Source organism: Elephas maximus, chromosome 2 (assembly GCF_024166365.1).
Source record: "Elephas maximus indicus isolate mEleMax1 chromosome 2, mEleMax1 primary haplotype, whole genome shotgun sequence".
NCBI lineage: Eukaryota > Metazoa > Chordata > Mammalia > Proboscidea > Elephantidae > Elephas > Elephas maximus.
Genome location: NC_064820.1, coordinates 86,124,279 through 86,149,632, shown reverse-complemented (window position 1 = coordinate 86,149,632; position 25,354 = coordinate 86,124,279). Strand labels below are relative to the sequence as shown.

The 25,354-nt window shown below is 39.0% G+C and overlaps 1 protein-coding gene across 5 annotated transcripts in view; it reads right to left on the bottom strand.

The window, feature by feature from the left end:
• RASGRF2 (Ras protein specific guanine nucleotide releasing factor 2) overlaps positions 1-25,354 on the bottom strand; it is a 287,549-nt gene that overhangs the window by 149,893 nt on the left and 112,302 nt on the right. For all 5 annotated transcript variants that reach the window (XM_049866653.1, XM_049866663.1, XM_049866673.1 and 2 more), the window contains exons 5-12: positions 24,627-24,880; positions 19,740-19,819; positions 18,789-18,982; positions 13,574-13,683; positions 10,126-10,244; positions 3,617-3,777; positions 2,388-2,454; positions 1,691-1,827 (exon numbers count right to left, since the gene is read on the bottom strand). In XM_049866653.1, the coding sequence (XP_049722610.1) occupies positions 1,691-1,827; positions 2,388-2,454; positions 3,617-3,777; positions 10,126-10,244; positions 13,574-13,683; positions 18,789-18,982; positions 19,740-19,819; positions 24,627-24,880 (1,122 nt within the window). The remainder of the gene's footprint in view (positions 1-1,690; positions 1,828-2,387; positions 2,455-3,616; positions 3,778-10,125; positions 10,245-13,573; positions 13,684-18,788; positions 18,983-19,739; positions 19,820-24,626; positions 24,881-25,354) is intronic.

Below are 25,354 nucleotides of genomic sequence, written 5' to 3'. Positions count from 1 at the left end.
CCCCAGTTACATCATAAGGTAGAAGAGAAGCTAGAAGCAGCTGGAGAAACACCTTTGCCTACTCCTATTCTCCCTGCTTATCTTGGCTTCACAGCACCTATAAAGCCTCGTTGCATTAAGTTGTCTCACTTCTTTTCTTCCATACTAGCCTGTCTGTCTCCTCAATAGCCAAGACCATCGCTGTATCTCCGGTGCCTACAGGACAGCTGGCAGCACATGGTGATGGCTCAATAAATGCTTGTTGAATCAGTGAACAGTCCAGAGTTTCATGAGGTAGGAGATGTATTACAAATAGGGAGATACTTAACTAAAGTATTAATTCTGACAGCATTGAGCTAATGAAAGTATTAATGAATTACTTCAAAGATGTACCTATTTAAAGGTCAGGAGAGTCCATATTTTCATTCTTCAGCTAAAAAAGAAGTAACTCACTTGTAGCTATTTATTTATCACCAAAGAATCATTCTCACTTACTCGCCTTCTTGGCCATATTTATTTATTGACGGTGAATTCACTACTCACCATAAAACCATATTTTATGGTTGCAAGTATATAAGTAAAATTTCAGCTGTAGCCTTTCCGGCAAAGGCTGTTGAGACTGCTAGAGCAGACCGGATTGGGTTTGAGTCCTAATAATTATCCAGCTGTGTAGCCTTGGACAAACAGCCTTCCAAATCTCTGTTTACCTTCAGAATATTATTGTAAGGGCAAATGAGATTAGGTTTGCAAAACTTCTCTGACATATAAAAATAATTATTACTGCCATTCATTCTTTCTCTATTTGCTCTGAGTTTTCAATTACTGAGAAAAAAAATCCAAGTATCTGAAGAACTTCCATACAGTTCATATTTTTACCTAAGTCTTGTATATAAATCACTTTCAGAAGAAAGCAAGCAATGAAACCCAGAGTACATTCCTTTTTGCTTGCTCCAATCTTCCCTGATTTTACAGTTTTGAAGATAACTATCAAGCCTTCTTCTAACGTATTCTTTACACAGTGTCACTTTTCTCCTACATTAGGTACTGGAGCCAAAATTTTATGTAGAGCTTAAATGTAAGAATGTCCACGTGCAATCGTGACCAGTTTTGACACATATTCAGATCATATCATTGATATGACAGATAGATACAGGTAGCAATTCCCTAGATGGGTATTGCTGTTCAAGGCAATGTAAGCAAATCTGTTCCCTAATTTTTTTCTATACGTACTACAGGAGCTTGTTTTAAAAATTCACACTACAATTAGTATCTCTTCTTTGATTTAATTCCTTATTTGTGATTTCTCAGCATAGCCCATATTAGCTGTTTTTGTATCTTAAAACTCTTACCATTTTCTTTTTTCCGAAGCATATAAGCAAAAATCTAGTAGGGTCATAGGTAAATTTATTACTCACAGAACAATTTTAACATATACAAGTGATTACATTTGCAGCTAGTACAAAAATGTCCAGGAACTAAGAGCAGTTAACTACATTTCAAGTAAAAATTAACCTTAAGAATAAAAGCAAAGAACAACAACAAAAACCATCACGGCATATCAAGATATATATACTGGTGATGGTATTGATGGCAGTAGCCAGATGTGATATTTTTATAAAAATAAAATAACTCTAAAAGTCCTTCCCAAAATTCATGCTGTCAAATTAGAAAAAAAAAAAATAATAATACATGGAAAAAGCAACTTGCTTACCTGACTTATGTCACTTGTCCAGGCAGCCTTCTCCTGACGCGAAGGTGCCAGCAAGACCACAGTGAAAGGGGCAGAATCAGGGGGCTCCACCACTATTTTAAAATCCAGGTGGCCAAACACTTGCCCAGAACCTTTGGCTTTAACACACGTAAACCAAACAATGAGACATGAAAACAAAAATATGAGTGATAGCTGCTTTCATGTAGCTCTATTAATACAATCAGTGTGTACCCAAGTACAGAATCTCATTTCAGCAATGTCCTACTTCTCGGGCATGGGGAAGTCCTTAGGAAGCTCAAAAGCAGATGAAGAAGCCGAGGTCAATCAGTTATTCATGACTAGAATCCAGATTTCCTTCTTCTCATTTCATTTTTTTTTTGGGGGGGGGGTTTAAAATGTCCATGATTTGCAGAATTCTAACACTCTACTTAAATTTCTCTTTCCTCTCTACCTGACACCGAAAAGTCACTATCATGAGAGAAACACCATAAAATGTGAATTCCCAAAGATGGTTTAAAATTTTGGCTCTCAGTTTAAATGGCTAGACAGACGTCTCATATATAAGTGAATCCAGAGGTTTATCCTGAGGATCTATCCTGCCTCCCCAGATAGCTCTTCTTAGCTATAAAGGAATACAAACAAGGGCCTATATTTATTTTTATTCTAATATAATTCTAAGTGATAGAATGTGACTTACGGTCATCGTCGCTTGCGTCTGGCTCCTCAATCAATGTACATTCTATGAGAGACAGAACCCCACCTGCCTGGACACAAACACAAACTGAGGGTCTTGCACAGACTGGGAAGCTCTGACTTGTAAATTTTATATTCAAGTTGCCACAGAAGAGAACACAGCAATTCTGCATCATAAAACATTTTCAGACTCTGAAACTTAGATGTGTAAAAGAATTGAACTCATTTAGCTTATGATTCTTCTCCCTGAGCCTACTCTCACTGCCCATGCTTGTAAAATGTCGCAAGTCCGTTCGTGAGAGACTAAAGAGCACCTTATTGCCTTAGAGAGTAAATGCAGCTCAGCAAAGAGACCCAACTTGCCAACCGGGACATGGTTTAAGCGGTAGAAAAGCCATCATCAGGATGATGGAGAATATTTTTCAGTAATAATAACAAAGAGGATAGATAATATAATAGATATTTTTAAGCGATAATTATAGACCGTATAGATAAGTGATTCTTTTTTCTGTAAAGGGCCAGATAGTAAATATTTTAGGCTTTACAAGCCATATGACCTTTATCCCAACTACTCAATTCTGCTGTTGTAGCACAAAAGCAGCCACAGACAATGCGTAAAGGAATGAACATGGCTTTGTCCCAATAAAACTTTATTAACAAAAACAGGTGGCAGGCTGTGGCCTGTAATTTGCCGACTCCTGATGCAGAGAAAAAGGAGCCTTGGTGGTGCAGTTGTTAAGCACTCAGCTGCTAACCAAAAGGTCGGTGGTTTGAACCCACTAGCCACTCCATGGGAGAAAGATGTGGCAGTCTGCTTCCCTAAACATCACAGCCTAGAAACCCTATGGGGCAGTTCTACTCTATCCTATAGCGTTGCTATGAGTCAGAACTGACACAACGGCAATGGGGTTTTTTTTACAGGATACAGAGTAAGGTAGAACAGTATTTAGCAAATATTACATCAGTACACTAGTGATTTGAAAGATTTTTGTAGCTCAACAGTCATCAACTAATACTACTTTTTAGTTGTTCAGGTTGTGGTTTTAATTGTATTTCTTTACAGTAATACACAAGAAATAAATTTTTATTACTTTGAATTAAGTGACAACAAAGTAAATATTAATTTTCATGCAATAGTGACAACCCATCTGACGGTAATACCAGGCATGATAGTAACCTTAATACATCTTAAGTGCATGGAATATAAATGGAATAATCATGTAAAAACAGTACCTTGAGCAGATGCAGCTTTCCTCCTGAGCTTCTTGTACAAATTAAAAAGTGTTTTGTAAATAAGAAGCATTGTCTTTCTCCTTCCTTTTTCAAAGACAATGAACCCAGGCGCACTTTACTAAGTTTCCCCCTCTCAACGGAAGGTACTTGAATAAGAGAACCTGGTGGTCACAAAAGTGAAGAATACACAACGATTAAAATTCTGTCAGGCAAGGGCCATTCCTGTGGCAATAAATACTAAAGCTGTTTCTCAAGATCCAAATCAAATGAAACCTGTTGCCATAGAGTCGATTCTGACTCATAGCGACCCGATAGAACAGATTAGAACAGCCCCATAGCATTTCCAAGGGGCACCTGGTGGATTTGAACTGCCGACCTTTTGGCTAGCATCTGTAGTACTTGACCACTACACCACCAGGGTTTCCTTTCTCAAGATACCAGGGATTTATTTGATACACAATAGAAACAAGTAAATCCCCTACACTTTGAGCAGAAGAAACAATACATTGTATTTCAACAGCCAAACTAGTTTCTACTATTTTTGTAACCTACTTTAAACTCAATTCTTCATCTATAATCTAGAATATAAGTTTGAAAGACAGTGAAATTGAATTCAAAGAACATGGCACTTCTGCCATCTGTCTTTGGTGATCTGATACTAATCAACTTACTTTTCTAAAATAAGGAACATATTATATAATTATGTAGAGTAATATGATAATGTAATAAAAAGCAAACAGAATTTACTCTTCCTGAAGCATTGAAGGTAGATAAATGGTGTATTGATATAGTTTACTTTTTACTTAAAAAATAGAATATACACGAATATTATAAAAATACATAAATTATACAATTCAATGCAATTTAGTTAGGGACTACTTTTAAAGGGTACTAAATAAAAAAAAACTTTTATTTTTAGTTTTTTATTTCAAGTTATACTGAAATGATATGTGATAAAAATTCTTTATGGATCTAAACAGAAAACAAACTACATAAAATCTGTATCCTGACCATTCCTGTGAATAAAACTATCTTCCGTTCAAAGGGAGAAACTATGCACAGACTTTATTTAATACAGGGATCACTTCTTGATTGTTTCTAGATTTTGCCCTAGTAACAGCCTCCCTCTCCCCTCAAAAAAGAGAAAAGCCCAAAATGTAAACAAAATTCTAACTCATAAAAAAAGACCAGACTTACTGGTCTGATAGAGACTAAAGAAACCCCAAGAGTAAGGCCCCCAGACACCTTTTTAACTCAGTACTGAAGTCACTCCTGAGGTTCACTCTTCAGCCAAAGATTAGACAAGTACATAAAACAAAATGAGACTAAATGGACACAATGGCCCAGGGGCAAGGACGAAAAGTCAGGAGGAGACTGGAAAGCTGGTAATGGGAAACCCAACGTTGAGAAGGGGAGAGTGTTGGCGTGTCATGGGGTTGGCAACCAACGTTAGAAAACAGTATGTGTATTAATTGTTTAATGAGAAACTAATTTGCTCTGTAAACCTTCATCTAAAGTACAATTTTTAAAAAAAAAGAAGAATCTTTACAAGGCAAGACACTAACCATCAGAGGGAATTCCATTTTCATAAAAACCAAATCAAAAATACAGTTTGAATATATAAACTAAAAAAAAAAAAAAAAACAGAGAGACAGAAAAGTTCAATATTAATTAATGTCAACCAAAAGTACTAAAAAGATTCCAGCAAACCCTTAGCTCTGACTTTTGAAATGCCCTGAGCCAGTGATATTTCTAATATCTCCTTACTCCACCACCTACCCCAAATGCAGCATGACAGAGGCTCACTTCAGCTTCATAAGAACTATGTTAACTTCAGTGTTAACAGTGGTCATCACTAAGACACAAGATTGTAGGCAATCTTATTTTCCTCTTCATACTTTTTCTGTGATACTTGACTTTTTTTTTTTAATGAGCACAGATTACTTCTATAAGTGGAAAAAACCCACTAAAGTTCTTTATATAAAGAACACACATACATAAAACAGTAAAACTATGATTGTGAGTCACAAAACCTTCACATTAACATATGAATATTCCAAATAGTATCTATTTTTTAAGATATGCAAGGAGGTAAAAGGACTCAAGTTTCCATCCCAAATTTCACTCCATCTACTTAGGTGAGTGTTTAAAGTGGAGCTGCTTGACAGACACTAAGTAGACAGCTATTCTGGACCTAAAGAAGCAGTCCTGGGGGAGGAGTAGGAGAGGGGAACAAAAGGGCCAGGAAGCGGCTGGATTCCCGGGAAGGGCGTGGGCAAGAGAAGAGTGAGTGAAGGAGTGATATCAGTGGGAACAAACTGGCAGAGCCCACATAGAAGGTGATTAAATGTGAAGAGTAAAGAAGTATGGGCAAAGCAGACAGCAGAAAGGTTCAAGAAGTAGAAGAGCATGTAATAGCAGCAAAAGGGTTATACTTATGGCCTCTCTGGGATGGAATCAAAGTTGGAGGAGAATTTTCAGATGACCTGGCTTATCCCTTTCATTTCACAGGTGTGGAAACCGAGGCCTGGAAGGCTAAGTAGCTTTCCCAAAGTCACACTTAATCACGTGCCATAGCCAGGAGAGGGCCTAAAAACTGAGCCTTCGAAAACAGGCAGATGGGAAAAGGCAGTTATGGTCTAACTTTGTCATGAGTGCTTGCAAGTCTTCCAGGCAGATTAGTTAGGGTCCAGTGACAGACTGGGGCTTGGACAAATGACTTGGTGGACAAATGGGTTTAGAAGTCATTTTTTAAAAATCTATAATGCTATCTCATCTGATTTTGGAGGCCTGGTGGTGTAGTGGTTAAGGGCCCAGGCTGCTAAACTAGAGGTCACCAGTTTGAATTCACCAGCTGCTCCTTGGAAACCCTATATGGCAGTTCTACTCTGTCTTGTAGGGTCACTATGAGTCAGAATCAACTCATTGGCAATTGATTTACAACCAAGGCTGTGAAAATTTGATAATAATGTGTTTATTGGTAAATGCTTCTAGCAATTTAATGATTTTCTAAGTCAAGAAATTACGGAATATACTGCCAGCTCATATATTATTAATTACTGTGAATTTCAGCTTTGAGGTAAAATATGTTTCCTTGGCAACTATACACTAATTTGCTTAATCTGTAATTGTTCACCTTATATCTAACTAAAAAAAAATATCTAACTAGGAAGTTATATATATTAGGTATGTACAAAAATCTAAATATACTAATTAAAAGTGAGAAACTGAAACACTGGTTTATAAAACTGTAATATTTGGAAAAATCATATTAAGTGTATTTTTTTTCACATTTTATTTTATGTTTGACATGATATTTTAACACTGCCATGAGATAGGAGAAAACGGTCCTTCTCCAGCAAATACAAACTAGAGAAATAATAATTTCTCAATATCAGACCATTGCTATGATAGGCTCCTCAGTATCCTGGTCATCAGACTACCTAACAATTGGGATCAACTTAAAACAAAACTTCAATCACTAAATTCCCATGGAATGGCATTCTAGACTGGCTGATACTGTTCTAAGGAGATCTTTCAGATGATCTGAATGACTTGTTTTTTTCTAGATCTCAGAATAAAAACTAATTTAAGACTGACACCATGAACCCATGTGCACACACATACACACATGTGCACACACTCATACACACTGAAATAGACCCTATATAATCCCAAAAGTAAATGACACAAATTCTAGCACAACATCAGAGATAAAACATAGTCCATTTCATAGAGAATGGAATCCCTCCAGATTTAAAAGAATACCCCCACTCCTCACTTATCAACATGATTATGTTCCAAAGTCCAGGTCGTTATGTGAAAATCGGTGTTAAGTGAAAATGGAGGATGACCACATCAGAACACAAAAAATGGAGGATGACTACATCATTACATAACTACAAATTACATCATTATGTAACTTCCAAATTACATCATTGCATAACTGCCAAGCCACTGAGAATCATGGCTCATCCAAGTTGATACATAACCTTAGCCATCACAGCCAGTGTTACTCTCTCCTTGCAGCTTGGCATTCGTTAGTGCCAGATGTACGTCATTAATGCACAAAATAATCAGATAGTAGATTTTCTACTATTGTCATAAAAGCAAAATGCCAGATAACCAGATAGTCAATAAATGAGAAGTAGGTGCAACAAAAGCACTTCCAATGGGTCTTAACACACTGTTAAAGGTATTTAGTGGAAGTGATAAGAGGAGCAACCAAAGCAAAACAATGCAAACTCTTCCAGATTTTGTCTAATTGGATTACTTTCTACTTTCAGATTAAGGTCTGCTTTTTTTAAAACCACCTTTATTGAATAATTCCTAAACAGACTAACCAACCAAAACAGCAATACAGAAGGATATCACTGAAAGGCAAACCATTATACTGATATCAAGACAATAATAACATCAGGAATATTATGGGCTGACAAAAATGCCTTAAGTGTATGGCATACAACAAGGAATAAATAACATATGAACATGACTCAAGGGGAGAGGTAGCCCATGATTGATTTTTTCCAGGTGCAGTGAAAAAGAAATATGTCTTATTCAATATATTTGACCTTCCAGCATTTTTCATTACAGGTGCTTAGACCAAAATAATCTAAACTTGCAGAAATATATTAAATGTTTATGGATAATAATATTTTGCAATCAAGAATCCTTTCAGAAATTTTACACTAGTTATAAAAATACTTTCATTTCCATTTCCATTCTCACATACTATAAAACTTAAGTCAATCAGGAGATGTTTCTAGTGAACTACAAACACAAGAAAAATAGAAAATAGGACATCTTACAATCATAACTGCAATTCAACAAACAAGTCAGTGTAATCCAATGCCCATTTTCAAGTATCTATAACATGGAAAGCATCACACTAGGCACAGTGGGGCAGAGAGAATTCATACCTGCTGCCCTTCAGAGTTTACCATTATTGGGAGAGATTGGCATGAAAACAAACACCAGTAATACCCAAGAGGATGAAATACATGCACCCAGGAGCTAAGTGTCTTGGAAAAGAGGCAGGCAAATTCATTCCAACTGGAGGGGCTGGGGAGGAGAGGTGAGGAGGAAATTTAAAAAGGCTCCTTAGAGTTGTCTGACCTGACCTGGTAGGATAAGCAGACCTTCAATAGGCATGAACCAAGTAGATAAGAGCATTCCAGGCCACCCAGGCTAGGGGACAGCACAGGTAAAGGCACAAAGGTAGGTAAGTACCTGGAGGGCAGGCAGCCAACATGGGGGCACGGTGTGCACAGAAGAACAGAGAGGAAATTACACAAGTGGGGACTCAGAGTTTACGAAGGCCTGATATGGTTAGCATTATATTCCACTATTATTTAAAGAAAAAAATAGTATCTAAAGCCCAAAATGGGAAAAGGTATCATTTCCTAAAATATAATTCCAAACTTTAACATGTGTGTTTTCTCTCTTTGTAAATAAACAACGGAAAATAGAACGGCATGTGTTAAACTTTTTAAGTATTCAGTGCAAAACTGAATGTTCACTGCACAAATAATGTCTTGTTTAATGAGATGACAAATATTTTAAGCAGCACATTATGGTAGACAACAGCAATGCAAATACCTTCAAATGATACTGGCACATGATAAACAGAAGCGACAATAAAGGTTAATTCTAGCTGCAAACTCATGCACCACTCCTCAACAAATTCAAATACACAAATGTGTACCACGCTTTATCTAAAATCAATTCCATGGGGCGTGATACCTTACCCCAGAACACCTAAGCATTTAAAAACAACTTGGGATACGGTTTACTGCTTGCACTTTGGAATGAGAGTCAAGTAGGAATATGCAGTGTTAGGCTGTTGATTCTCCGTAGTTTCTGGCACAAATATCTCCAACTCTTCTGAAGCTCGTAAACTTAATTGACTGGGCAATTTCCCCAAAACACACCTCGCAAACATGACACCTTCGCCACTGCCAAAGCATGGCAGGGGTCAACTGTAAAACATGTCGTCTGGCAACTGGAGTTACCAGTTAAATCATATCAGGCGGGGCCGATCCGGAAGTGCTGATGAAAAATGGGAACAAGAGGCAGCTGTTCTCACTGCGGACATTGTCCCCACCGCTATGTGAAAGAGTTTTGAGTAATGCAAGCTTCTCTTGGGCCTTTGCCTGGATGTCGTCGCCACCTGGCACTGCCACTCCGATCGGCCAGACCGACCTGTCCTCCTTGGAGCTGTAGAGAATGTCCGGTCCACTGAGGAGGAGAGTCCAGTCAGAATGTAATCTACTGTCCCACTCGTGCTTTACTATTATTGTGTTGCTGTTTTTCAGGGCCCCTGAAAAGAAACAGCACAAATGTGGGCCTCAACCACAGCCTCAGTGAAGGCTATGGGGGTGTCCTGCATGAACAGCACCGATTACACAGCTAAACCAGGCCTGCTCCAAAAGCCTTTCCTGGATCTGTCAGTGATAACGTGACAGCCACAAGGATCACTTAGATCACAGGTCCACTGAGCAAAGACTTACCTTGACGGATGAAAGTCTGGCTAGTGTCCAACAAAATATCACAACCCTCAACGATCATTCTTTCTATGGCGAGATTTTTCCTTATGTTCTCAGTGTCGCTCACTTCATCATGCATCACCCTGTCAGATACAACGCAGACAGAATCACAGAAAGAGACATTTTCTACTTCTCTAGCAGGTAAGCAAAGAAGAGCTAAGTTGTGAGTTGAATTTTGTTTCCTCGGTACCTGTAACCATGACCATATTTGGAAACAGGTCCTTGAGGATGTTATCAGTTAACATGAGGTCATACTGGAGTAGGGTAAGTCTTAATACATTCTGACTGGTGTCCTTATAAAAGAGAAGAGGTACAGAGAAACAGACAGAGGAAGGACAACCACGTGAAGATGCCTATAAAAGCCAAGGAACACCTAGGGCTACCAGAAGCTGGAAGACACAAGAAAGGGTCTTCTTATAGAAATTTCAGAGGGAGTGTGGCACAGCTATAAAGCATTGTAAGGAAATGTGCAAAGACCTGGAGTTAGAAAACAAGAAAGGAAGAACATACTTGGCATTTCGCAAGCTGAAAGAACTGAAGAAAAAAAAGTGCAAGCCTCAAGTCACAATACTGAAGGGTTCTATGGGTAAAATGGAAACCCTGGTGTCGTAGTGGTTAAGTGCTATGGCTGCTAACCAAATGGTCAGCAGTTCAAATCCGCCAGGTGCTCCTTGGGAACTCTACGAGGCAGTTCTACTCTGTCCTATAGGGTCACTATGAGTCAGAATCGACTCGACGGCAATGGGCTTGGTTTTTTGTTGTTGTTGTTCATTTGTTTTTTTTGTGGGTAAGATATTGAATGCTGCTGGAAGCATCAAAAGAAGATGGAAAGAATGCACAGTCACTGTACCAAAAGGAACTGGTCAACATTCAACCATTTCAGGAGGTAGCATATGATCAAAAATCAGTAGTACTGAAGAAAGAAGTCAAGGTGCACTTGAAGGCACTGGCAAAAAACAAGGCTCCGGGAACCGACAGAAGACCAATCGAGATATTTCAACAAACAGATGCAACTCTGGAAGTGCTCACTCATCTATGCCAGGAAATTTGGAAGACAGCTACCTGGCCAACCTACTGGAAGAGGTCCATATTTTTGTCTATTCCAAAGAAATGTGATCCAACAGAATGCAGAAATTATCAAACAATGTCATTAATATCACACACAAGTAAAATTTTGCTAAAGATAATTCAAAAATGGTTGCAGCAGTACATCAACAGAGAACTGCCAGAAATTCAAACCAGATTCAGAAGAGGATATGGAATGAGGAATATCATTGCTGATGTCAGATAGATTTTGGCTGAAAGAATACCAGAAAGATGTTTACCTGTGTTTTATTGACTATGCAAAGGCATTTGACTGTGTAGATCAAAACAAATTATGGATAACATTGTGAAGAATGGGAATTCCAGAACACTCAATTGTGCTCATGAGCACTTGTACATAGTCCAAAAGGCAGTCCTTCGAACAGCATGGTTTAAAATCAGGGAAGGTGTGCATCAGGGTTGTATCCTTTCACCATACTTATTCAATCTGTATGCTGAGCAAATAAATCTGAGAAGCTGGACTATATTAAGAAGAATGTGCATCAGGATTAGTGGAAGACTCTTTAACAACTTGCCATATGAGATGACACAGCCTTGCCTGCTGAAAATGAAGAGGGCTTGCAGCACCTACCAATGAAGATCAAATACACCTCAACATAAAGAAAACAAAAATCCTCACAACTGGACCAACAACTAACATCATGATAAGTGCAGAGAAGATTGAAGTCAAGGATTTCATTTCACTTGGATCCACAATCAATACTCATGGAAGCAGCAGTCAAGAAATCAAACTATGTATCACATTGGGCTAATCTACTGCAAAAATATCTTTAAAGTGTTAAAAAGCAAAGATGTCACTCTAAGGACTAAGGTACACCTGAACCAAACCATGGTATTTTCAGTCACCTCATCCGCATGGGAAAGCTAAACAATGAATAAAGAAGACTGAAGAAGAATTGATGCCTTTGAATCATGGCATTGGTGAAAAATATTGAATATACCATGGACTGCCAGAAGAATGAACAAACCTGTCCTGGAAGAAGTACAGCCAGAATGCTCCTTAGAAGTGAGGTTGGCAGGACTTCTTCTCATGTCCTTTGGACACGTTATCAGGAGGGTGCAGTCCCTGGAGAAGGACATCATGCTTGGTAAAGTATAGGGATCAATGAAAAAGAGGAAAATCTTCAACAAGATGGATTGATACAGTGTCTGCAACAATTTGCTCAAAAAGAAATGATTGTGAGGATGGTGCAGAACCGGTCAGTGTTTCATTCTCTTGTACACAGGGTTGCTATGAGTCAGAACTGACTCAACAGCACCTAGCAACAACAACAACACGGCCCAGTTGACACGTTGATTTCAACTTCTAACATTCAGAATTGTGAGAAAATAAATTTGTTTTTAAAAGCCACACAGGTTTGGGTATTTGTTAGAGCAGACCTTGTTGTTACCTGCTATCCAGTCGATTCTGACTCATGGTGATCCCTTGTGTTGCAGAGTAGAACTGCTCCATAGGGTTTGCAAGGCTGTGACCTTATGGAAACAGATTGCTAGGCCTGTCTTCCAAGGTGCCTCTGGGTGAGTTCTAACAACCAACCTTTTAGCCAACGTAGTAGTGGAGTGCTTAACTGTTTGTGTCACTCTTGGACTCCACACAGCAGCCCTAGGAAACTAATAAAAGCTTTATCTGCGAAGCACAGTTTTATACTTGTATCAGTCTAAGTGTGGGAGGAGGTTGTAGGGGAAGCAGACTAGCTTTCCAGGCTTCAACAAGTTATAACCAAAGCCAGGCCAATGTATACAACCCTTTGAAATGGCAAGTGTGTCAAAGACCAATGAGTACCCTGGAAATAACTGTTTATAAATGCAACAAGGAAGCAACAGATTATATGGTTAGCCCCTTAGTTGAAATTAGGTTGCTATTTCTTGAAGGTAGAGTAAATTGAGAGCTTTATACCATTCAAAGCTAAAGAAACAGATATAAATAAGTACTTGAAACATTGAAAATAATCACTGATAAATCCAAAATACACATTCTGTAGGTTTTTGCCAAGTATGAAGGCAAAAATGCAACTGAAAATTCTTTCTACCATGCTGAAAAAAATGTGAGCCTTTTCAAATTTAAATTCAAATACATTCGATCCCAATTACATGCTCTAAAGATATTTTAAAGATTTATTTTATATTTAAAAATATTAAGATATTTAACTTCTAAGAATATATTTAATATTTTAAATATAATATATTTCACTTCAAGGTAAATCTGAGAAGCTGGATGTGGCCTTGCTTCTTGCTTCTTGCTTTTAGGTTTCCATAAGAGAATAATTTGCTGCTTTCCCAGCTCAAGTCTTATAAATTCTCTACATACCTGGACAGTTCCTCTAGTTTTGATTTAGCAAACTCCAGACTCTTCCTCTCTACATGCTCATGGGGTGTATGAGCTAGAAGTTCATGAAGTGTGATGATATACCTGGGGATCTAAACGCAAACAAAGGCAGACTGAGCAGGAGGCCAGAATGGATCACACCAGGACATTCTACGGCACCATCATCACTTCTGAGAAGTTCGCCTCTACTCTTACAGTATTGATTATTTTACAAGTATATCATTCTAAGAAATACATGTAATACAAACAATGCTTCAGACGTCACGTACACACAGACTTCACCAAGCACACATGAAAAGTTGTAATAAATGCTTATGTTACAAAAGGAACAACTCATTGTTTTTTATTTATTTATTTTACATAATCATAGATTTTCACAACTTGGCTGATAGGGAAGCACATATAGGTATCATCAAGTCATTTCAGTCTGTGTTTTAGATATATTTGTTTGTAAAATTTAAAAAACGACAATCCTATGATGATGTTCTCTTTAAGAATTGAAGTTTGGGAGATGGTTATACATCCATCCTTATTACATTTTGCTCTTGCTATACCTCCACTCACCCCCTAGCAGTAAAAAGCGTTGTTTAGCTGGATCATTTATTTGTAATTTTATGAACAGACTACCTATCTGAATTCTGTCAAAGACAGAAACTCCACCAACCCCATGGAGGTTTTAATGGGACACAAAATAGAATTAACTCAAGTTATAGTGATTCAACATATTTATTTTTTATTGGCTTATAAACTAAAGATTTTTAGAAAGCAAAGAGTGTGGGTTTAATTTTAATAATGCCATGCCTGAGCCACGGCTACCATAACACTGACTGCCCACTGTGGGTCAGATCAAGGCTTTGTACATGAGCCCAATCCTACAGCAACAAAAGGACTATCTCTCCATTCTATAGATAAGGAAACAAGGTGTAAAGAGGTTTGGTAACTTGCCCAAGGTGGCCTCATAGTACAGCCTGGCTCTGACTAGTGTACTAGCTGCATCCCATCAGAGCCCACCCTTGTGGTTCTTTACTGTGGAATCAGGATCTCACTCAAAAGTTGAAAAGACCTCTGAGAATGAAGCATGTGAAAAGAGCTTCCCAGAGCCCTGTGGGTAGTTCCTTCCATTCTATGCTGAGGTGCTAGTAGCATCACCTATAGTCCTACTTTTGCTCTCTTGCAGGTGGTGGTCTTCATTTGGTCGTTTACTAATACTTACTGAGTGCCCACAATCCATGCACAAAGCACAGAGGGCAGTGCCATCAGCATAGCAGACATCCATCTGCAGCTCATACTGTGGGATCCCGTCTCAGGGAATGTCAGTGTTAAAGTTTCGAGAAGTGCAGAAAGACTTGATTACAGGAGAGTGGAATGCTGGAGGACATATGGAGGAGGCTTGCTGCCTCTCCATCTCATAGACTTGTCACTAAGACACAGCCTTTAGAGCTGTCCTGCTTGGTGCACCCCCTGGCATAGGTGTGGTTTCAAATATCCCTGTTGTTGGCGCAATCCCATGATCGATAAAAGTTTACCTCTAAGTTAGTAGTTCTACAAGAAATCAAGGCAATCAACCCCCAATGTACTCAATTTTTCATGACAAAGAGGGCAGGAGTGGGAGAGCCTGACTACTTATAATGCACTGAAAACCCACAAAACTAAATTTAGTCAATAGTTTCATGATCCTCCCCCATTAATTAAATCTATTTTAGAGAGCTGTCTGGCTAAGATTCAAATGGATGGATTTTTAATTCAGTAACTGGTCCTTTCCTTTTCTGGTGGAAGAACTAATAAGCCTGAAACTGCCAAAAAGGAGGCAAAGGAAGGTCTGCACAGAAGTCAGATGGCCCTCCAATGGGCTCATCTGTATATTCAAGAGCTGATTATAAGTCTGTTTTTAAAGACACACAAGGATCATAGTAAGTACTGTCCGAATGAATCATAATTCTGCTTCAATTATGGAATGAATACTTGCCACTTCATAGACATTATTTCGGTAGCTTGCTCTGCAATTTCAGTAAATAGGGGGTAGAGAAGCAAGTGGCTACTTTCTGGAGAACATCTAACAATGCTGTTCTTGTCAGGGGCAGATTTCATGATCAGCTTACCTATGGACTTTCAACATGAAAATACCCAAATGAGCAGATGAGCAGCTGAAGCCAATTTAAACAGTAGCAGCCAAGCCACTGTCTTTGCTAAATAAAATCATGTTAATTAACGACTACCTTATTTTCCATAACAAATTTCTTGACAACACTTGGACTTAACTGGTATGATAGTTCAGTCGGGGATAGTTTCACAGCATCATTCAAATTCTACGATTCTTCCACATCTCCATAGTTCAATAACAGCAGCAATCAAAGTACTTGACTAAGGGCCCAGAAGGAAGTACAATACAACACCTTCTCTCTTCTACTCAGATACAGGCTAGAAGCTTTCAATCACCTCTCCTTCTCCCTCTGCTCTCACACCAACCTCTGCCCCATATCTAGACTCAAGGAAAAATCTGGGCCAGAGTACCCTTGATGGTTTGAATGAAGGCCATCCATTCCAATGTTGCCTTGCAGCAAAAAGTGTACAGCTTCATTCTTAGGCATCCAGCCCTACATGGGGGTCAAGTGCAGGTGCAGAAGTACTGCTGCTAAGACAACGTATGCAAAGGGAACAGATATTCCCTGGACCCTCTGAGATACCAAATGGCTTCACGACTATTTCACCTCAGTAGTGGAAGGAGCAAAAGGCGACCAGAAGGATAGAATGAATTCAATAAGATAAAACCTTCAAACTTCTGGAAAGGGTGATTTCTGCCTAGGTGCTTCATATGGTCATTCCTAGAGAGAAGACAGAGAGGAGCGAACAAGACAAAGGAGACTGAGGCCCTTGGGCAGCAAACTTTCAATTTGCTCCTATCTTGAAACTCCACCAATTTTGGCCTAAATTCTTTAAGTTTAAGGCTTCACCCAGAGCAACGGATCTCAGAAGCTGAGACTTTTGGTTACCCTATTCTGGAAGAACCTAAGATTCAATATCTGACCCTTCATGTAAATTCTAGGCTTTGGGACCAGCATAATTTTGGGGAGTCCTAGATTAACACCAGGCTCCTTGCAATATCAAATAGTTACACAACCCAAACATCTAGAACCAATCTAATCCTCCTAAGGTCATAGAGTCAGAGAACCAGTCTCTGGGAGATAACTAGAGCTCATCTGCCTCAATTTAGAGATTAAGAAATAGAGATTTAGATTGGTTTAACTGTTTTCCTCAATACTATGGTTGAAAGGTGAGCAAGACATCCTAAAGATTCCCAGTCCAAAGCTCTTTTTCTGGCACTATGGGAATTCTTAAGGTCAATCAAAATGCTAAGTCACTTTTATGGGGCTTAAAATTCAGATGGGAGGTAAGGAAAATTGTCAGAGAGTATACAACATTTTTAAGAAATTAAAAAATCTTTCCAAGGCCCTATAGTCAACCGTGCTTGGACACCTCACCCTAGAATGTAAGTATTGTCTGCCATTTTAGAATATTGAGAGAATCACACCAGGCAGGAATTAGGTAGCACCTGAAAAGACATTAACAGGCTGTCCAAAAGGTATCTAGGTCCCTCTCTAAATGCTCCATGTGTTTTTTAAAACTCTACCTTTGTATAGCCACCTGACTTGGGGCTGCTGAACAGATACAATTTTGGGTATTTAATCACTGTTGTTGTTGTTGGGTGCCGTCGAGTTGATCCCAACCCATAGTGACCTCACATGACAGAGTAGAACTGCCCTAGAGAGTTTTCTAGGCTGTAATCTTTACAGGAGCAGGTTACCAGGTCTTTCTTCCACAGAGCCTCTAGGTGGCTTCGAACCACAAATCTTTCAGATAGCAGCTGAGCGCTTAACCAATGCATCACTGGGGCTCCTTATTTAATCATTTCCTAGGAGTAATTGCCAAAGATACAAATATAATCTCAGAAGAATATTACATAAATTTATTTAACTGTAAATTAATATTAAATTCTAATTTTACCCAAAATTAATATGTTTTTGAATTTTTCCTTATGAAATAATTCCTGAGAAAGGCAAGGAGCTCAAACAATTCAGTTCCATGGGAAAAAAAATAATAACAACATTACAAAGTTTCACTATACTTAAGTGGTTTCAAATGCATCCTTTTGGTTTTTAAAAACCAGACTAAACTTCCACGGCGACTTCCATGATTTCAAGCAGGATTGACAAACTTTAAGACAAACAATTATGAACCAGAGCAACATTTCTTTCTGAGGTTACAAAATGATTAGTTGGGGTCAGAGATGCCTGTTTAGGAGGACAAAGTGCCCCTTGGTAACCATAACACACATGATTAGTAGAATTAGTTTACCACATGACAGTTTTTAAGCCTGGCCAGAAGCCCCATAAATTCCACAATGGGAACACTCAATCCTTTCCCAAAAAACAAAATCGACACTTTTCAAAAGAACAGGAGATTCAGTACATATTTTGGGCTCTTAATTCTCACTCAAGAGCTCCCTCACACCAAAGCCCTAGACACAGGACAGGAAAGAAGGTAAGTTCCCGATCACTTAGGTTGCTCTAGTCCCAAAAAGTGAACGTCAGGGCAAGGCCAGTCCTGGTTACAGCTATCTGACCAGGTGCCAAGAGTCTCAGGTCCATCCAGTGCCTTCTGGTACCTAAATTTCCACAGCCGCCATGACTGGGAGGTCCTCCTTGAGGTCCCTGGAACTCCAGCCAGAGGAGTCTCAACAGCAATCACAATGGGGCAGGAGGATGGGCAGGAAAGCAAAGGCCCTGCCAGCAGCCACCACAGTCCCCAAGAACCTTTTCTGCAACCAGCATAAACTGGAACATTTGCAGAGCATCCTATTTTTGTAAACCTAATAATATTTTTAAACATGCTGGAGGAGGAGACTCCATGGAAGAGGACTGTGTAGGATCATTTCATAAAGAGAAAATTGTGCTGCTTTTCAAAAAAAATCATTCTCGATTTACTTGCTTCAAAAATACCTGGTTTTCTTCTATCCACTAGGCAGAGAGAGAGTGTGTGGCACAGTATTTGTTCACCTCAGGGTCAAGTTCAAGACGACAGATGATGCAGACACACAGTAACGCCTCACACATAATACACATCTCACTAGGGCCACACTGTGTATCAGTAACATTGAGCTGGAACAAATGACTTATAAAATGCATCACAAATGATTTACCTGGAACATTGGATAGGTCAGAAACGTTTCCAGCATCCTCCCCTCACAGGCGGGGTTGGCTTCATACTGTTTTAAGAGTTTGTCAAAATCTCTGTTTTGCTTACAATTGGCAAGTACTTGGAGGCTGTACTGGTGATTACGCACAAATTCTTGATAAATGTTCAACATGGGGAGCAAAATGTCAAACAGATCAGCTAGAAAGAAGAAGTAAACATGGCAGTTTCTCTTGGTGCAGTGGTAAGTAATTAGGGTAAGGGGAGAGATTGTGGACATCCTATGGGAAGAACAGAGGGTGGCTCCCAGCACCAAGTATCATGCATACACAGGGCCCCTGGGTAGATGCCTGAATGACGGATCTGGTGGAGTGGAGTTCGGCTCCGCTCCATGGAAAATGGGCCACAGAAAAGGGCCAAAACATAACCATTGAGGCAGAGCCCAGGGAGCAAGGGGACATCCCCAGTAACTAAGGGGGCTCCTAACGATTTTATGGGTTAGGCTAAAAGGAGCCCTGGTGGTGTACTGGGCAAGGGCTACAGCGGCTAACCAAAAGGTCAGCAGTTCAAATTTACCAGCTGCTCCTTGGAAACCCTGTGGGGCAGTTCTACTCTGTCTAATAGGGTCACTATGAATCAGAATTGACCCAAAGGCAATGCGTTACTTTAGGCTGAATAGCATAGAGAGTCCTGAGGTGGTACAAACAGTTAACTTACCTGGCTGCTAAACAAGAGGTTGGAGGTCCAAGTCCACCAAGAGACACCTTGGAAGAAAGGCCTGTCAACCCACTCCCACTGAAAAATCATCCATTGAAAATCCTATGGAGCACCATCCTACTCTGGTACACATGGGTTGCCATGAGTTGCTCAATGGCAACTGTAGCTTTTTTTTTTTTTTTTTTCTCTGATTGTGGCCATACTAAAAGGACAATCTTGTATCTCAATAGCATGCACTTACCTAAAATTAAAGTAGGCCAGTTAGCTATCCTTGCCTTTAGTCCTTGATGAAATATTTCATGAAGAAACATAATTGTTTCACTATAAAAGATGGAAAAACAATATAATTTAGTCACTATAGAATGCTTGCTTTGTTGAAGAAGTCTTCTGGGTCTTTAAAGCCTTGGAGAGCCTCCAAACTCTATACCCATAATAGCATAGATCATTCTAGCCCCTGCTAAGCATTTATCTTTTATACAACTTCAAAAGCCCAAAGAAAATTCTGCACTAAGCTTCAAAAATTAGAGGACAGGAAGCATCAAATCATTGTTACATAGCACTATTCACCAGTTTATAAATGAGCTTTCTACTGTTGGAGTGTTGCACTTCAACTGATACTCAGAAAATTAAATTTACTATCCTTTTTCTCTTCAGACTTGATTCTAGCTGACCACCTTCTCACCAAAATAAATTTTGACAAAAAGGGTGAAAAGCCATAGCAAAGAAGTGGCAGAATTCTGCTGCAACCACTCCTAAGGCATCCAAGAGGGAAATGTAAAAATCTTTTCAAAAAGGCAGAGCCAACATGGAGGCACTAAAATGAGAACCATGCACAAATTAGGGATCTAAGTTCCCAAAAGGGTCAAGAAGAATAGTTAACAAAGTCAATTTTTTTTTTTTTTTGCTTTTTCCTTATTAAAATTACCCTGCAAGAATAAACCTTTAAAGCTTTTTCTGAAATAATACACTGACACAATCCAATACAGAATTACTCATCTAAGTGAGACTGCGTTTGCCACAAGTCAAGTTCCATTACCAGAAACATCAAGAAAGGGTTCTTACTATTTCGAAAGGTCCTTTAAATAACATAGACATTTCTTAGCAATTATATATATTTTTTCTTATATAGAAACTTTAACTAAGTAGTGTTTGTTGTTTAGAGATTTCAACCAAATCTAGTTTGGGAGATAGTATAGATAAGTCTTTCGATGTTCGTTCCATCCTTCTGCTAGGTGGAGAGAGTGGAAACCTAAACCTACATTTTTAGAACTCTCCTGCATCTAGGGTTCTGGGCGTGAACTTAGTTTTCACCAGTACATGCACCTGGTAAAACATGGAAGGCAGAAATGGAGGCTAATTTCACTATTCCTGTCATAATTCTTGGTGACTCCAATATATAAACAATCTTCCAGTATCCTGGCCTCTCAAGTCTTTGAATTCCTGTCCTCAAAGATTTTGTCCTCCACTGTCCTTAGTCAACATTCTCTTGATTGCACCCCAGACCCTGTCATTGTCAACAACTGTATCCCCTCCAGATCTCAGTTTCAACAACAGCATTTTCTGACCACCTCTTATCTTTCAACTCACTGCCTTTAGAATTCTGACTCCAAAATCCCTTTTACCCCATCAGGAACTAAATCCACTGATCCTACCACTTTTTCAATGGTCAAAACTCCCTCACATTGTCACTTCTCTCTCTACAGAGTTTAGATTCCATGGCTCATCATTATAAACGTTTCCTTGCATATATACCTTCAATTCCCTTATTCTTCTCTCACTTCATCATATTAACCTCATACAACACCAGTCCCAGTTAAAATCAACCTTCCACCCACCCTGAACCTTCACCCAGGCAGCCGAAAATGGCTAAAAAAAAACACAGAACCATCCTGACTGGTCTTACTGTAAAGTCATGACCATAGCCTAATATGGGCTCTCAATACTGCCTAGCAATCATATTTTTGTTGTTGTTGTGTGCCACACCGAGTAGATTCCAACTCATAGTAACCCCATGTGTCAGAGTAGAACTGCCCCACAGGGTTTCCTAGGCTGTAATCTTTACAGAAGCAGATCTCCAGGTCTTATCTGCTGCTGAGCCACTGGTAGGCTCAAACCAACAACTTTTCCATTAGCAGCCAAACAATTAACCACTGTACCACCAGGGCTCCTTAGCAATCATACTACCTTTCTCTAATCTATTTATTCCCCTACTCTCCTTGATCACTATTTCATACCTTCTCCTCTCTTCTCTAACTCCAACTCTGCCTCTCCCATCCTCGCTATCAGCTGATGTCCTTGCTCTCTAATCACATATGTGTCCATGTGTCATGGATTGAATTGTGTCCTCCAGAAAAATATGCTGAAGTTGTAACCCCCAGTCACTGTGAGTTTGACCTTGTTTGGAAATAGGATCTTTGAACATGTTCTCAGTTAACATGAGGTCATACTGGAGAAGAGTGGGTCCTAATATTAGTGGTGTCTTTATAAAAGAAAAGACAGACTTACACAGAAGAATGTCAAGTGATGATGGAGGCAGAGAATTGGAATTACGCTGAAGCTGCAAGACAGGAAATGTCTGGGACTACCAGAAGGTAGAAGAGACAAGAAAGGATCTTCCCCTAGAGTCTTTGGAGAGAATATGGCCCTACTGTCACCCTGAATCAGACTTCTGGCCTCCATAATGTGAGACAACAAATCTCTGTTCTTGAAAGCCACCTACTTTGCAGAACTTTGTTAGGCAGCCCTAAGAAACTAATATACTGTGTACTATACCTTCCCGGTCCATGTTGCCATCTAATGCCCATCTCTTGACTTATGTACCACATTCTATCCACTTTGCCTATGTAAGCTTACTGTTTCAGCAATTGTCCCCTCCCTCTCCTACATCATTTATTTTCCCTCTTTATTGAATAGTTCCTATCCAAATATTAATATGGTATAATTTTCCATTAAAGACACAAAACCTCTTTTGGATCTGCCCTCAGCTACCACTCTGTTTCTCTGTTCCTCTTTATCGCAACGCTCCTTGCAAGAGTTGTTACAGCCACTCTCTCCAAATCCTTTGCTACCATTCTCTCCTAAACACTCTCCAATTAGGCTTTGAGTTATCAATAAACTCTGAATTGCTAAATCCAATGGTCAATTCTCAGTTACCCTCTTATTTGACCTATAGCTCCTTTCGACATAATTGCTTATTCATTCTTCCCCCAGTTTCCAAAGGCATCCACTTTCCATCCTATAACATTGTCTGACCCTCTTCAGTTTTCTTTGCTGGTTCCTTCGCATTTCCCTAACCTCCAAGTGTTAGAATGATCCAGGACTCAGTTCCTGCTCCTCTTCTCTTATCCATCTGTACCCCTTCCCTTGGTAACCTCATTTGAACTGTCTGCTTTAAATACCATCCATATGCTGCTGGACTCTCAAATTTATATTTCCTATGAACTCCAGACTAGGATCCACTCCCTACTCACCTGATGTTTCCATTTGGATGGCTAATAGCATCTCACACTTGACGGATCCAAGCTAAAACTCTTCTCCCTAAACCTCTTCTTGCCTCAGTCTTCCTCACTCAGTAAATACAAACTCCATCCTTCTAGTTGTGTTCAGGCCAAAAGCTTGGAATCTTACCTGTCTTTTCACTTTCTCTCAAAATCCACAGCAAACCCATTGACAGATCTACTGATTCCATCTTAAAAATATACCCAGAATCCAACCACCTATCACTGCCTTCCTTACAATTTTCTGTTGCCTGGAATGTTGCAATAGCCACCAAACAAGCCTACTTTCTACTATCATCTCTCACCTGGCTTACTGATACAGCCACCAAACTAATGTTCCTGCTTCCACCTTTGACCTCCTACAGTCTATTCTCAACAGAAAAGCAGAATGAGCCTTTTAAAACATAAGTCATATCCATTCCTTTCTTTGCGCAAAACATTCCAATCTCCGCATCTCATTCAGAGTGAAAGCCAAAGTCTTTACAAAGTTCTGTTACCTCTCTGATCTCCCCCTCTCCCCCACTACTCTAGCCACACTGATTTTAAGGGCTCCTGCCTCAGACCCTTTGCACTCTGCTTGCATCACTCTTCCCCAAATGGTACATGCTCACTTCCTCACCAACCTTAAGTCTTTTCTCAAACATTACCTTATGGTTCAGGCCTTCTTGAAGATTGGTTGTAAAAAACTAAGGTACATCCACATAATGGAATAACACACTTGATTTTTTTAGAAAATGAGAACACTCTTAAGATACCAATATGGAAAAATCTCCAGGATATATTGTTAAGTGAAAAGGGCAAGTATTTATTAAAATAGCCTTTTGAGTAAGAAAGGAGTAAATAAGGCTCTATATTTATACTTGCTTAGATCTACATCAGGAAAGATGTATAAGAAACAAAAAAACCTAATAAAAACTGATCTCTGGGATACACAGAGGCAGAGACAGGGTGAGAGTGAGACTTGTAAACATTGTTTGATGTTTTTATGTTGTTTTGATTTTTTGAGCCATGTGAATGTATTGTCTGTTCAAAACCAAATAACTAAAATTAAGAACACCCAAGTACTCCTTCATACCCTTCTCCTCTTTCCCTCTTCCCCTGTTTATTATTCTCTACAGCATTTATCACCATACAAGATACTACATATTTTACTTATTTACTATTTATTCTTTGTCTTTTTCACATCAAAATTTAAGCTCAATGAGGGCAAGCACTTCCTGCCATGTTCACTGATGAATCCTAGCAGTAAAGACATGAAATATTTATTGAGTGAATGAATTTACTAGGAAGCCCAGACCTTGTATTAGTTTTTTTTTTTTTTAAGTAATTCTGTATAATTACATGTAAAGCTCAATTAATTACTCCATTTCCCCCAATTTGTGAGGGAGGTTATCTTCCCCAACACACAGAATGACAAGAAAACATATGTCAAATAATGAAGAAAAAATTAGAAGCCAAAATTCAAGATAAAAATATGCAAAATTTGGACTAATAATGAAACACAACTGAGAGCTTTCTTATTTTCAACATCATGAACTCATTAAGATGCATTTATGAGACCTAAAGTAAAAATTCTTTTAAGAAATACAAATGAGTTTTTTCATGAATGTTTGGTTTATGCAAAGACAAACCTGTTGAGAAAAATACTGCTAACGTCGTCATGGCTGATGGGGGGCTTTTTGGAGCTGGCCGCCATTCGTAGGGGCCGGAGGAAGCCATTGACCAGGATGTAGAGCTGGTGAACATACTCCGACTCAGCCTCTACCATGGTAAACACAATCTGGTTTCTCTTCCTCATGCTTTCAGCATGAGGAGAACAAATGTAATCCTGCACGATAGTCTTCCATTTCCTTCTGCACAACCATCCTCGCATGAAGCTCTGAACCTACAGAGCAAAAACAACGAGAAGAAATCACAGAGGAATAATTTAGCATAAATAAATAGGAATAAGAAAAGATTATGAAAAAATAAAGATTTAAAGATGTGTATCCAGGCAAAGTTCTTCAAATGTGAAACACTTCTACATAACTGTGAACAAAGCTGAGTAAGTGCTTTATAAAGGACAATTAAGATTATGGAACACAAAACCTAGATGACATAAATCAAAACGCGGGGTACTAGAGTAAGTGGCAGTGTCTGGTTCATCGCAACGGTTCTAAAATAATAAATGACAGTAAGGTGGGGAGATCTACTGCTTATGTGGATATTAAACAAGAAAGAAAGAATAATAGTAAAACAGAACTCTAAGCAGATGTACTGATTTACTCAATCTTCTCACATATTTAAAAAAAAAAAAAAAACTTTCCTAAGTAGCACTGAAGACAATTATTTTTAAATAGTTTTAAAAATACTCCACCAA